The sequence below is a fragment of the Heptranchias perlo genome, chromosome 12, assembly GCF_035084215.1.
Source record: "Heptranchias perlo isolate sHepPer1 chromosome 12, sHepPer1.hap1, whole genome shotgun sequence".
NCBI lineage: Eukaryota > Metazoa > Chordata > Chondrichthyes > Hexanchiformes > Hexanchidae > Heptranchias > Heptranchias perlo.
Genome location: NC_090336.1, coordinates 4,534,610 through 4,548,286, shown reverse-complemented (window position 1 = coordinate 4,548,286; position 13,677 = coordinate 4,534,610). Strand labels below are relative to the sequence as shown.

Genomic DNA, 13,677 nt, shown 5'->3' with positions numbered 1-13,677 from the left:
GTTTGGCTTGGTGGGCTCGGGGGAAGGGAGGGAAGCGGCAGAGGCAGCTGAATGGATGGTCTCAATCTTAGTGACAAAGAAGTCCACGAGCTCCTCGCACTTTTTTGTTGGAGGCGAGGGTGGGGGTGGGGGCAGGGGAGAGCGGTTTAAGGAGACGGTTGATAAGAAGCCGAGGATTATCTTTGCATTCCAGGATGATCCAGTGGGTGGTTTTGGCAGAGGACAGTGAGGCCCGATTGTGCTTGACGTGCTGCAGCCTGACCTGGTGATAGAGGCTAACCAGACGTGTGCCAAGTATGCTCAAGTCCACAACCCTTGGACTTGAGGGAGTGAAGATGGAGGTCGTGCCAGGGGGAACGACCAGGGTGGGAGAGAGTAAGGCTTTTACTGGGGACAAGGGCATCAAAGGCAGAGGTGAGGCTATCATTGAGCAGATCAGTACCTGCAGATGTGTTGTGGAGAATGGAGGTCCATAGGCTAGATGGTTGGGAGTTGTAACTGCCATTGTAAGTGTCGTGGAGGAGTTTTTTTCCCCAGGGGCAGATGCTGAAGGAAGCGGGTTGGAAACGGGTAGGGAGTGTGGATGGTGAGGGATACAAGGACCTGGTCAGAGATGGCCGTATCTGTGATTGAGACGATGGGAATAGAGAGGTCACAGAGAGGGCAAGGTCAAGGGAGTTTTATGGAAATGGGTAGGTATATAGAGGGATAGGTTTAGGGAGGACAGGAGAGCAGTGAATTTAGAGCAGAGAGGGGTAGGGGGAGCTGCGATGGAGATGTGATACAAGTGCCCTGAACACAGTAGAGGCAGCGTGGCAGATGTGAAAGGGTTAGAGGGATGCAGAAACACAGAGGCTGAAGATCGGATGTGTCAGCTGGCTGTTGTTGAGGGATACTTCCGTCAGTTACACTGGATAATATAACACACAACATCGAGGGCCAGGGGTCTGATTTCTTTGAAGAGGAGGAGACTTTGAGATGACTTCATCGCATGGTGAAGATTATGAAGGAAATGGAGGATTCTCCTGGCAAATTGTTCACCATAGTCAAATCCAAGGAGAGCCAGATTAAAATGAGGACGTTAGGGGTACAAAGAGAAGTTGGGGGACCTTCTTCACCTGAAGACTTGTGCAGTAAGTTAGCAGGAGAGAGGTTGAAGCAGACTTTTTGCAGATATGACACACTTTAGCACGTGGGAAAGCGTAATGTGTACCCAGATTATTACACACTCTGAACAGTATCAATGGTCCAATTAATGAAGGAGTCCTGGTCACTCAAACTCTCCTCCTCACAGTGTCATCCTTTGGGAGATATTTTGTTTTTACCGCAGATGTTAATGATTTACAGTCTCAGGAGACTGTTAACACCGCAGTGCTCAGTGGGAATGAGCTGGGGCTTGCTGCTCTGCAGCCGAGGCTCGTGGCAGCTGAATTAATGGACACTGAGTCAGAGAATGAGCCATCATCTGCAGCCCAGATTTCAGTGGAAACCAAACAACCATGAACATGGTTGTCACCAACTAACTGCACACACATCACCCGCGCAACAGCACCAGTGTCAGCGAGTGCCCGGGCTCTACGACAGACATCGTGGGGACGCTTAGTCACAGAACATTAGGTTCTACCCTATAACATTCTTACCCACCCCACCTCCCCCCCCCGGATCGTCCTCCCCTGGAGGTACTGACTCCTCGATGGGCTACAGTCCACGAGCATTAGGAACCCCTCCAACTCCTTCTGCAAGTGACCATTCCTCGCGCGTGAGCCTGATTATCTGTAGGCTGTTCGACCATGGACAGCATCGCAGCCGAGTGCCCGCTTGATCTCACTCCCAGCAGGGGTGACAGGGCAGGGGTAAGACTGGATGATTTTTGCCTCACCAGCCCAGGGGTGAGGAGGCTGCGGCTGGGATTAGCCGAGCGATTGTGTACGGCTCGAGCCCTCGCCACTTTTACCAACTGGGCCATCAGGGAGCCAGTTCCAAAAACGCAGCGACCCACGCACAGCCCATGGGCGACGGTGCTCTGGTACTTACATCTTTCCACCATGTGTCCGGAGAATGCAGGCCACAGCTCGCACTGTATTCCCGACAGCAGGAGTCTGGCACTTGGGTGGTGTTGAAGACCTCAAACCAGTCGGTGTAGTTTGAAACTCCACAGCACCTGAACTGGAACAGCCAATGTAAACAAGTCAGGGCAGACCGCGAATGGACCGCGAACTCCGATAACCTTTCATCAACCTCATCCGCTCCCACCTTTCACACGAGCATAAAGGCCTGTATGGACTGCTTGGGCCCAAGGGCCTGTTTCCGTGTTGTCATTTCTATGTAGTTCTATGTGACGTGTGCCTCTGAACGTAGCCCCGCCCTACACCTCTCTCCCAGTCTGCCTTTCGTTCTCCTGCAACATTTACCCATGTTGACCCTATTCCTTAAATAGCTGCTCATTCCAACCTTTCCAATTCCCATTTAAATCTGTCCTTTCAAAGTGATTGATAATTTCAGCAGCTTACAATAATTTCAGTAAGTTCTGGCCCGATCCACGATCACACCCTGGTTTCCAGCATTGGCCTTTCCGCTCCTGAACGTGTTACTCTATTCTGCAACACTTCATTGAATTGAGTCATTTCCTTTGACGTGTCTGAAGGGAGAAAGCTATGCTCACGGTTGTTTGGTTTCCACTCAAATCTGGGCTGCAGTTTGTGGCTCATTCTCTTACTCATTGTCCGTTGATTCAGTGGTTCCTCAAAGCTCTTCTCCCTCCCAGCCTCCTCTTTCTTCGTATCAGCACCCCCTCCACTCAAAACCCGACACTAGCCACCCTCTTGCTGATGATTCCACTCCCCATTCACCAGCTTCCTTCACGTTCCACACCCTCATTGCTCCCAAGTTTCAATCCTCTTTCAGTGCAATCGAATGAGCCCTCCATGCCTTCAGAATCTAGTTTCTCACAGGCACAATTTCTTTCTATCTCCCATCCCTTAGGTGTGGAAGGGCTAAGGAGCCATCAGTTGCCATGCTCGGCCTCACCATCCTCGCTGAACTTAAACAGAACTCCCACATCTCCTCCGACACTAAAACTGTCTCCAAGAAGTTTGGATTCTGTGCTAAAGACGTCTCATTTCATTTGACAACACTTAACCGTCAAAATAAAGCCCGAGTCGGACCAGAGATGAACGCTGCTCTCTTAACTAGGGAGGCTCCTGTAGTACCAATCTTTTTTTCAAAATTCGTTCATGGGATGTGGGCGTCGCTGGCAAGGCCGGCATTTATTGTCCATCCCTAACTGCCCTTGAGAAGGTGGTGGTGAGCCGCCTTCTTGAACCACTGCAGTCCGTGTGGTGAAGGTTCTCCCACAGTGCTGTTAGGAAGGGAGTTCCAGGATTTTGACCCAGCGACGATGAAGGAACGGCGATATATTTCCAAGTCGGGATGGTGTGTGACTTGGAGGGGAACGTGCAGGTGGTGTTGTTCCCATGTGCCTGCTGCCCTTGTCCTTCTACGTGGTAGAGGTTGCGGGTTTGGGAGGTGCTGTCGAAGAAGCCTTGGCGAGTTGCATTCTGTAGATGGACTCTCTTGGACAGGATACGGTGAAAACAATTACGGTTTAACAGGTGACCTTCTCTCGCCTCTAGCCTCCAACTCCTCTTGTCTCTGTTCTATCGCTATTACTATGGTCAGTGTTTCTCTGAATTTCCTCTCTTGCTCCTTCAGATGTACCATCCATAACATATTTCCTCTTCCTTTACACAAACCCAGGGCAGGTACAGCACGTAACTCATTCTGTACCTACACTGTGTTCAAATCAAGTCACTAAAGACTCTCCAATGCTGATATGCTCTTTCCCAGAACCTCTAGACTTACTTCTCCCAATTTTCCCTTCCTCCTACAATCTTCAGGTTTTTAAATCCCAAGCCTGGCACTACCAGCTCACCATTTACTAATTATTTAACCTTTTCTACTTTTCCAACCTGGCGTGTTAATACTAACCAGATACACTGTCCCATCAAACACTCTCAGAGCAGGTACAGCACGGGTTAGATACAGAGGTCTTGGTCCTTCACCTGGGTCTGTCAATAAAAAGTCAGCTGAGGTAGAGCTTAACACAATAAATCAGGGGGGTAGAATGTCCCAGGGGCTTCACTGACCTGCCAACATAACTCGTGCTGTACCTGACCCGCGAGGCCTTATTAAAGCAATGAAAGGGGAGCTTTATTCTGTATCTAACCCGTGCTGTACCTGCCCTGGGAGTGTTTGATGGGACAGTGTAGAGGGAGCTTTACTCTGTATCTAACCCGTGCTGTACCTGCCCTGGGAGTGTTTGATGGGACAGTGTAGAGGGAGCTTTACTCTGTATCTAACCCGTGCTGTCCCTGCCCTGGGAGTGTTTGATGGGACAGTGTAGAGGGAGCTTTACTCTGTATCTAACCCGTGCTGTACCTGCCCCGGGGAGTGTTTGATGGGACAGTGTAGAGGGAGCTTTACTCTGTATCTAACCCGTGTTGTACCTGCCCTGGGAGTGTTTGGTGGGACAGTGTAGAGGGAGCTTTACTCTGTATCTAACCCGTGCTGTACCTGCCCTGGGAGTGTTTGATGGGACAGTGTAGAGGGAGCTTTACTCTGTATCTAACCCGTGCTGTACCTGCCCTGGGAGTGTTTGATGGGACAGTGTAGAGGGAGCTTTACTCTGTATCTAACCCATGCTGTACCTGCCCTGGGAGTGTTTGATGGGACAGTGTATCTGGTTAGTAGTAACACGCCCACTCGGCCCACACCCACTCGGAAGTGGACTGAGACTCAACTCATTTCACACGGGACCCTTACAGCCAGCAGGCAGAAGAGACTTTTGTCCAATCAGTCTGGGCTGGATTTAAACTTAGGTCCCAGAGGTGAAAGACCAGTGTGTGACACACTACACCCCCCAGTGATGTGTGAAACGGAGATACAGGTGAACCTACATCTGTCTGTATGATGCTCCAAGCGTTTGTGAGTCCGATATTTCCTTCCGTCTCAAACAGCCGAAGCCCTTCCTTCAGATCCTCCTGAGCGTAAGTGTCAATCTGAGAGTAGAAAGGAGAGAGGCTTGTGTTAATAGGTTATGGGAAAGTAACAGGCAGGACAGCGGGAACCTGTGAGTAATACAAAGTGAAGGGGATCAGATAACATCAGAGACTGTGAGGGCACAGCATGAGTGGAATCTCCAGGTTACAAAACACTGAACTAGTGGCTGCTGCCTCCGACCAGGTTGGATTAAACTATACACCGGGTGAGATTTGTATTTCACCTGTTTTACATAGAATTATATTATATAGAATTTACAGCACAGAAAAAGGCCATTCGGCCCAACTGGTCTGTGCTGGTGTTTATGCTCCACTCGAGCCTCCTCCCACCCAACTTCATCTAACCCTATCAGCATACCCTTCTATTCCCTTCTCCCTCATGTGTTTATCGAACTTCCCCTTAAATGCCAGTCGCCTCAACTACTCCTTGTGGTAGTGAGTTCCACATTCTTACTCTCTCTGGATAAAGAAGTTTCTCCTGAATTCCCTATTGGATTTATTAGTGACTATCTTACAGTGATGACCTCTAGTTTTGGTCTCCCCTGCAAGTGGAAACATTTTCTCTACGTCTTCCCTATCAAACCCTTTCATTATCTTAAAGACCTCTATCAGGTCACCCCTCAGCCTTCTCTTTGCTAGAGAAAAGAGCCCCAGCCTGTTCACTCTTTCCTGATAGTTATAACCTCTCATTTTAAAATCAAGGCGTTCCAGGACTGGGAGCCCATGTCAGTGAGCACAGGGGTGATGGGTGAACGGGACTTGGTGTGAGTTAGGATACGGGCAGCAGAGTTTTGGAAGAGCTCAAATTTACAGAGGGTGGGAGATGGGAGGCCGGCCAGGAGAGCATTGGAATAGTAGATTCTGGAGGTAACAAAGGCATGGATGAGGGTTTCAGCAGCGGATGAGCTGAGGCGGGGGTAGAGACGGGCGATGTTACGGAGGTGGAAGGTCTTGGTGATTGAGGAGATATGTGGTCAAAGCTCATCTCAGGGTCAAGGTTGTGAATGGTGTGGTTCGGCCTCAGAGAGTGGTTAGGGAGAGGGATCGAGTCAGTGGCTGGGAACGGAATTGTTGTGGGGACCGAAGACAATGGCTTTGGTCTTCCCAGTATTTAGTTGGAGGAAATTTCTGCTCATCCAGTACTGGATGTTGGACAAGCCGTGTGACAAATGAGAGACAGTGGATGGGTCGAGGGTGGTGGTGGTGTGGTAGAGCTGGGTGTCGGCAGAATACATGTGGAATCTGGCATTGTGTTTTCGGATGATGTCGCCATGTAGATGAGAAATAGGAGGGGGCCAAGGATTGATCCTCAGGGGGACTCCAGAGGTAACGGTGCAGGAGCAGGAAGAGAAGCCGTTGCAGGGGATTCTCTGGCTACGACTGGATAGATAAGAATGGAACCAGATGAGTGCAGTCCCACCCAGCTGGACGACGGAGGAGAGGCCTTGGAGGAGGATGGTGTGGTCAACCGTGTCAAAGGCTGCAGACAGGTGGAGAAGGATGAGGAGGTTATAATAGTGCATCATGGTCACAGTCACAGAGGATGTCATTTGTGACTTTGATAAGGGCCTATTCTGTGCTGTGACAGGGGCAGAAACCTGATTGGAGGGGTTCAAACATGGAGTTACAGGAAAGATGGGCCCGGATTTGGGAGGTGACAACACGTTCAAGGACTTCGGGGAGGAAAGGGAGGTTGGAGATGGTGCGGTAGTTTGCAAGGACAGAGGGGTCAAGGGTGGGATTTTTGAGGAGGGGGGTGATGACGGCAGATTTGAAGGGGAGGGGGACGGTACCTGAGGAGAGGGAATGGTTAACAATATCAGCTAACATGGGGGCCAGGAAGGGAAGTTCGGTGGTCAGTAGTTTAGTGGGAATAGTGTGGAGGGAGCAGGAGGTGGGTCTCATGGTCAAGATAAGCTTGGAGAGGGCATGAGGGGAGATAGGAGAGAAACTAGAGAAAGATGTGAGTTCATGGGCTGAGGGAAGGGGAACCATAGGTGAAGCTTGGCTTGGTGGGCTAGGGGGAAGGGAGGGAAGCGGCAGAGGCAGCTGAACGGATGGTCTCAATCTTAGTGACAAAGTAGTCGGGGAGAGCGAGCACGGATGGGGGAAGGGGGGGTGTCTAAAGTGGAGGAGGGAGAGTTCACCCGCTGGGACCTTTCTGGTGTTTTCAGGCTTCGTTCCAAATGATTGATCTTTAATGGTCGACGATCAGTGTGACACACGCTGGCTGATGGCGAGTGCTGCTGCTTTGACTGTTATCTCAGGCACTCCAACACACTCAGGGTCGGCAGGCCCAGTGTCACGGGTTCCATTAGAGCCTGGCACCGATGGCATATTCCCATCGGGCACCTCCGTCCCACGGTTACTTCGCAGAGTGCGCCAGGTGTGTTGATGCCACCATGGCGTGTGACACCGAGGAATTTATTTGTTTGATCAGAGAGTAGGGATGATGGATATGTGCTCTGATTGGCAGAATGTGACTAGTGGTGTCCCCCCCCCAGGTATCTGTACTAGGGCCTCAGCTTTTCATTATATTTATAAATGATTTAGATGAAGGAATAGAGAGCCGTGTATTGGGCTCTGATTAGACCCTATCTGGAGTGCTGCGTTCAGTTCTGGGCACCGCACCTCAGGAAGGATATACTGGCCTTGGAGATGGTGCAGTGCAGATTCACTGGAATGATACCGGGGCTAAAAGGGTTAAATTAAGAGGACAGGTCGCATAGACTCGGCTTGTATTCCCTTGAGTATAGGAGATTAAGGGATGATCTAATTGAGATGCTTAAGATGATTAAAGGATTTGATAGGGTGGATAGAGAGAAACTATTTCCTCCGGTGGGAGAGTTCAGAACAAGGAGAGCCAGGCTCTTCAGGGGTGATGTCAGGAAGCAGTTCACACCGAGGGGAGTGGAAATCTGGAACTCACTCCCCCAAAAAGCAGCTGAGGCTGGGGGTCAATTGAAAATTTCAAGACTGAGATTGATAGGGTTTTGTTTGGCGAGGGTATTAAAGATTACGGAACCCAGGCAGGTAAATGAAATTGAGATACAGATCACCTATGGTCTAATTAATGGCGGAACAGGCTCGAGGGGCTGAATGGCCTACCCCTGTTGATCACCTGATGAAAGGTGAGTGATAAAGTCAGTCTGGCAGCCAGTGTAGGATTGGGCCTCTGTGAGCAGCCTGCAGTGTGAACCACCCTCATCAGGAGCGAGGCAATCAACCATACCAAACTGAATTACACAGACACCCCGCTCTGAGAATAACAGCAATCTCTAATTAGTCACGACAAAAGTCCGAACATAAAAAAAACAAATTGAAATAAGAAGGCTGGTCCTTGTCTTGCCAAGTGATTTGGATGAATAGATATGGATTGGATGAGAAGGAATTCAGGGATCCAGCTCTAATCCACCGGGATTGTACGAGAATTAATTGAGGAATGCCAACAAAATCGGCCTTTCAATCTCACTCTGCCGTCAGCCCGGCCTACCACAGTCCTAGGGCCTCTCGCTCACCCATGCTGCTCATATCAGAGCCCGGCACTCGAGGCTTGGATCTGGCTGGACGCTCAGCATCCAACTTGCTGGAGAAATGCCAGCAAGAGACGGCCTAATACATCGGCTGATTTGAAAGACCGCCCCCTTTTACTGTGCTGAACGTAATGGAGAGTCCTCTGGTGGGGAAAGCTCTGCCCAGTGACACTGGAGGAAATGAGAGGAGAGTCACGGCAGAATCTGCCAGCTGGTTTAATTAATGTTGGAATCGGAAGACTGGAGCCATTGTCTGCCGTCCCTGCCTCCAACTCTGTTCCCTGCCTCCACCGATTCCATCCCCCTCCCTGGTCACTGTCTTAAGGCTGAACCAGACTGTTCGCAACCTCGGCATTCTATTTGACCCTGAGCTGAGCCTCCAACCCCCATATCCTCTCCATCATCCAATGCTGTCTTGGCCGGCCTCCCATCTTCCACCTTGCATAAACTCTGCTGCCCGACACCAAGTCCCATTCACCCGTAGACCACAGTGCTCGCTGACCTACATTGGCTCCCGGTCCAGGAACGCCTCGATTTTAAAATTCTCATCTTCGTGCTCAATTCCCTCCGTGGCCTCGCCCCTCCCTATCTCTGTAACCTCCTCCAGCCCTACAACCCTCCGAGATCTCGGCGCTCCTCCAATTCTGGCCTCTTGTGCATCCCCGATTTTAATCGCTCCACCATTGGCGGCCGTGTCTTCAGCTGTCTAGGCCCTCAGCTCTGGAACTCCCTCCCGAAACCTCTCCACATCTCTCTCCTCCTTTAAGACACTCCTTAAAACCTACTTCTTCGACCAAGGCTTTGGTCACCTGTCCTAATATCTTCTTCTTTGGCTCAGTCTCAAATTTTGTTTGATAATTGCTCCTGTGAAGCACCTCGGGACGTTTTACTACATTAAAGACACGATATAAATGCAAGTTATTGTTGTTGAATCACTGACCTGGCTTAAACAGGCACTCCTCTCCGTCCCTCCTACTCCACCACACAAACTAGAAATATTTGCTCAGTCCAGTTCATTCACTTCAAGACCATCCTAACAGGATGTGGTCATTATTTTTTGCATGTGTGTCTGTGTGTCCAAGTGTGTGTGCGTGTGTGTATACATGCATGTGCGAGTGTGACCCCATGTGAATGTGTGCACAGATGTGTGAGGGTATATGTGTATGTCTGTGTCCCCGTGTATATGTGCATGTGTTTGTGCGTGCGTATGCAAGTGTGACTCCGAGTGTGTGTGTGTCCATGTGTGTCTGTGTTTGTGTGTGTGCGCACCTGTGTTTGTGTGAATGTGTGTTTCAGTAAGGCCTTCGATAAAGTCCCCCACAGGAGACTGGTCAAGAAGGTACGAGCCCATGGAATCCAGGGTGCCTTGGCACTTTGGATACAAAACTGGCTTAGTGGCAGAAGGCAGAGGGTGATGGTCGAAGGTTGTTTTTGTGACTGGAAGCCTGTGGCCAGTGGGGTACCACAGGGATCGGTGCTGGGTCCCTTGCTGTTTGTGGTCTACATTAATGACTTGGATATGAATGTAAAAGGTATGATCAGTAAGTTCGCTGATGATACAAAAATTGGTAAGGTGGTAAATAGCGAGGAGGATAGCCTCAGTCTGCAGGACGATATAGATGGGTTGGTCAGATGGGCGGAACAGTGGCAAATGGAATTTAACCCAGAAAAGTGCGAGGTGATGCACTTTGGAGGGACTAACAAGGCAAGGAAATACACAATGAATGGGAAGACCCTAGGCAAGACAGAGGGTCAGAGGGATCTTGGTGTGCAAGTTCACAGATCCCTGAAGGCGGCGGAACAGGTAGATAAGGTGGTAAAGAAGGCATATGGGATACTTGCCTTTATTAGCCGAGGCATAGAATATAAGAGCAAGGAGGTTATGATGGAGCTGTATAAAACACTGGTTAGGCCACAGCTGGAGTACTGTGTGCAGTTCTGGTCGCCGCACTACAGGAAGGATGTGATCGCTTTGGAGAGGGTGCAGAGGAGATTCACCAGGATGTTACCAGGGCTGGAGCGCTTCAGCTATGAAGAGAGACTGGGAAGATTGGGTTTGTTTTCCTTGGAGCAGAGGAGGCTGAGGGGGGACATGATTGAGGTGTACAAAATTATGAGGGGCACAGATAGGATGGATACTAAGGAGCTTTTTCCCTTCGTTGAGGGTTCTATAACAAGGGGACATAGATTCAAGGTAAAAGGCGGGAGGTTCAGAGGGGATTTGAGAAAGAACTTTTTCACCCAGAGGGTGGTTGGAGTCTGGAACTCACTGTCTGAAAAGGGTTGTGGAGGCAGGAACCCTCACAACATTCAAGAAGCATTTGGATGAGCACTTGAAATGCCATAGCATACAAGGCTACGGACCAAATGCTGGAATATGGGATTAGAGTAGACAGGGCTGATGGCCGGCGCGGACACGATGGGCCGAAGGGCCTCTATCCGTGCTGTATAACTCTATGACTCTATGTGCACGTGTGTGTGTCTGTATATGAGTATGCATGTGAGCATGTGCACAAGTGTGACCCTTGTGTGTCTATGTCCCCGTGTGCATGTGTGTCCCGTGTACATGCGTGTCCCTGTGTACATGTGTCCCCGTGTACATGTGTGAGGGTAACCCCGTGTGTGTGTGTGCGCATATCCATGTGTGTGTGTCTGTGTGCGTGTATGTCTCCATGTATGTGTGTGCATGTGTGTGTCCCTGTGTGTGTGTGTGTGTCCCCGTATATGAATGTATGTGCATGCGTGCGTATGCGAGTGACTCCGTGTGTGGGTGTGCAGGTATGTCTGTGTGTGCATGCATGTGTGTCCATGTATGTGTGCATGTGCATGTATGTCCCCGTGTGTCCGTGTGCACTTGTGTGTGTCCCTGTGCGTGTGTTTGTGTGTGTTGGTGTGTCCGTGTGTGTCCCCGTGTGTGTGCGTGCATGTCCCTGTGTATGTGTGTGCATGTGTGAGTGTGGCCCCGTGTATGTATGTGCACGTTTTTGTGTGCGTGTGCATGTACATATGTGCGTTCCCTTATGTGTGTCCGTATGCATGCATGTGTGTGTGTTTTTTTGTACCTGTCTGTCTGTCCACCCAGACTCCATGAGCTCATAGTGTGATCACAGCCTGTCTCAGTGTCTGTCTGTGTTTGTGATGGTTCTGATTCTGATTCTCACCGAGAGCTGTGCTGGATGTGTCTACAGTGCAGCCTGCCAGATACTGCAATGTGCAGCCAGGAACATTATTAAAAGCTTTGACCACTCACTGCCCAATCCAGGTCAAATGAGTTCCCATTCAGAGCCCCCGAATCATCCCTTTTTCGAACGGCCTCAATCCAGCTTTTAAATTAAAACCCAACCACAGTCCGGGTGATTCTCGCTGATTGTGACATTTAAAGACAATTACACAGCATCAGTTAGCACCTTCCCCAGCCAATCAGCCAGCGCGTTACTACTGTACTCAGACTGAGCTGCACCAATCGATTCCTGCCCCACTTTCATCTCCCTTTAGCTCAGGTTGTTTCCTGACCTTCAGTCACCCTTTGTTGTTTCAGAGAATTGAATGACTGGAGAATTCAATCAGCTTTAATTCTCCGTGCTGCTGCCTCATTTACATCCTTTAAACTCTTCCGGGAATTGGCGCTTTCTGTCTCAGAGAATTGAAAATAATTGTGAGCCGCTTTCGCCATTGAAGATGCTAAAACCGCTTTATTTTATCCTGTTCCTGCCTGCTCAGATCACTGTGTTAGATCAAATAATCTGTGAACAATCAGCATTATTTTGTCCAGATGTGGCTGCAGTTAAACTCGGAGAAAGACCACTGCATAGGGACCCCAGCCCGTTTCATGGAGGGTCTTGGCATTCGAGATCACGCTCTGTTTTCGACATCTTACTCCCAAAACCATCAATAGTCTCACTCAGCACATTTTTCAAACTATCACCCCTATTACTGTAAAACCTCAATGCCCTTTTTTTAAATTCGTTCATGGGATGTGGGCGTTGCTGGCGAGGCCGGCATTTATTGCCCATCCCTAATTGCCCTCGAGAAGGTGGTGGTGAGCCGCCTTCTTGAACCGCTGCAGTCCGTGTGGTGACGGTTCTCCCACAGTGCTGTTAGGAAGGGAGTTCCAGGATTTTGACCCAGCGATGAAGGAACGGCGATATATTTCCAAGTCGGGATGGTGTGTGACTTGGAGGGGAACGTGCAGGTGGTGTTGTTCCCATGCGCCTGCTGCTCTTGTCCTTCTAGGTGGTAGAGGTCGCGGGTTTGGGAGGTGCTGTCGAAGAAGCCTTGGCGAGTTGCTGCAGTGCATCCTGTGGATGGTACACACTGCAGCCACGGTGCGCCGGTGGTGAAGGGAGTGAATGTTTAGGGTGGTGGATGGGGTGCCAATCAAGCGGGCTGCTTTATCCTGGATGGTGTCGAGCTTCTTGAGTGTTGTTGGAGCTGCACTCATCCAGGCAAGTGGAGAGTATTCCATCACACTCCTGACTTGTGCCTTGTGGATGGTGGAAAGGCTTTGGGGAGTCAGGAGGTGAGTCACTCACCGCAGAATACCCAGCCTCTGATCTGCTCTTGCAGCCACAGTATTTACATGGCGGGTCCAGTTTCTGGTCAATGGTGACTCCCAGGATGTTGATGGTGGGGGATTCGGCGATGGTAATGTTGTTGAATGTCAAGGGAGGTGGTTGGACTCCCTCTTGTTGGAGATGGTCATTGCCTGGCACTTGTCTGGCGCGAATGTTACTTGCCACTTCCCAACCCAAGCCTGGATGTTGTCCAGGTCTTGCTGCATGCGGGCACGGACTGCTTCATTATCATGCAGCGAATGGAACTGAACACTGTGCAGTCATCAGCGAACATCCCCATTTCTGACCTTATGATGGAGGGAAGGTCATTGATGAAGCAGCTGAAGATGGTTGGACCGCGGACACTGCCCTGAGGAACTCGTGCAGCAATGCCCTGGGGCTGAGATGATTTCTCACACTCCGTCCCATTTCCCCACTCCAGCTCACCCAGAGGGACTGGCAGCTCACCCAAATAGCCATTATTCTGGTCTGATCCTTGATTGTGAGTGTTTTGAGCTTTTTGAACATGAGGAC

At 50.1% G+C, this 13,677-nt stretch overlaps 1 protein-coding gene across 1 annotated transcript in view; it reads right to left on the bottom strand.

Annotated features, from left to right (window-relative positions):
- LOC137327658 (tetraspanin-4-like) overlaps window positions 1–13,677 on the bottom strand; it is a 314,133-nt gene that overhangs the window by 19,310 nt on the left and 281,146 nt on the right. The window contains exons 4-5 of the mRNA XM_067993460.1: window positions 4,956–5,057; window positions 2,035–2,166 (exon numbers count right to left, since the gene is read on the bottom strand). Coding sequence (XP_067849561.1) covers window positions 2,035–2,166; window positions 4,956–5,057 — 234 coding nt within the window. The remainder of the gene's footprint in view (window positions 1–2,034; window positions 2,167–4,955; window positions 5,058–13,677) is intronic.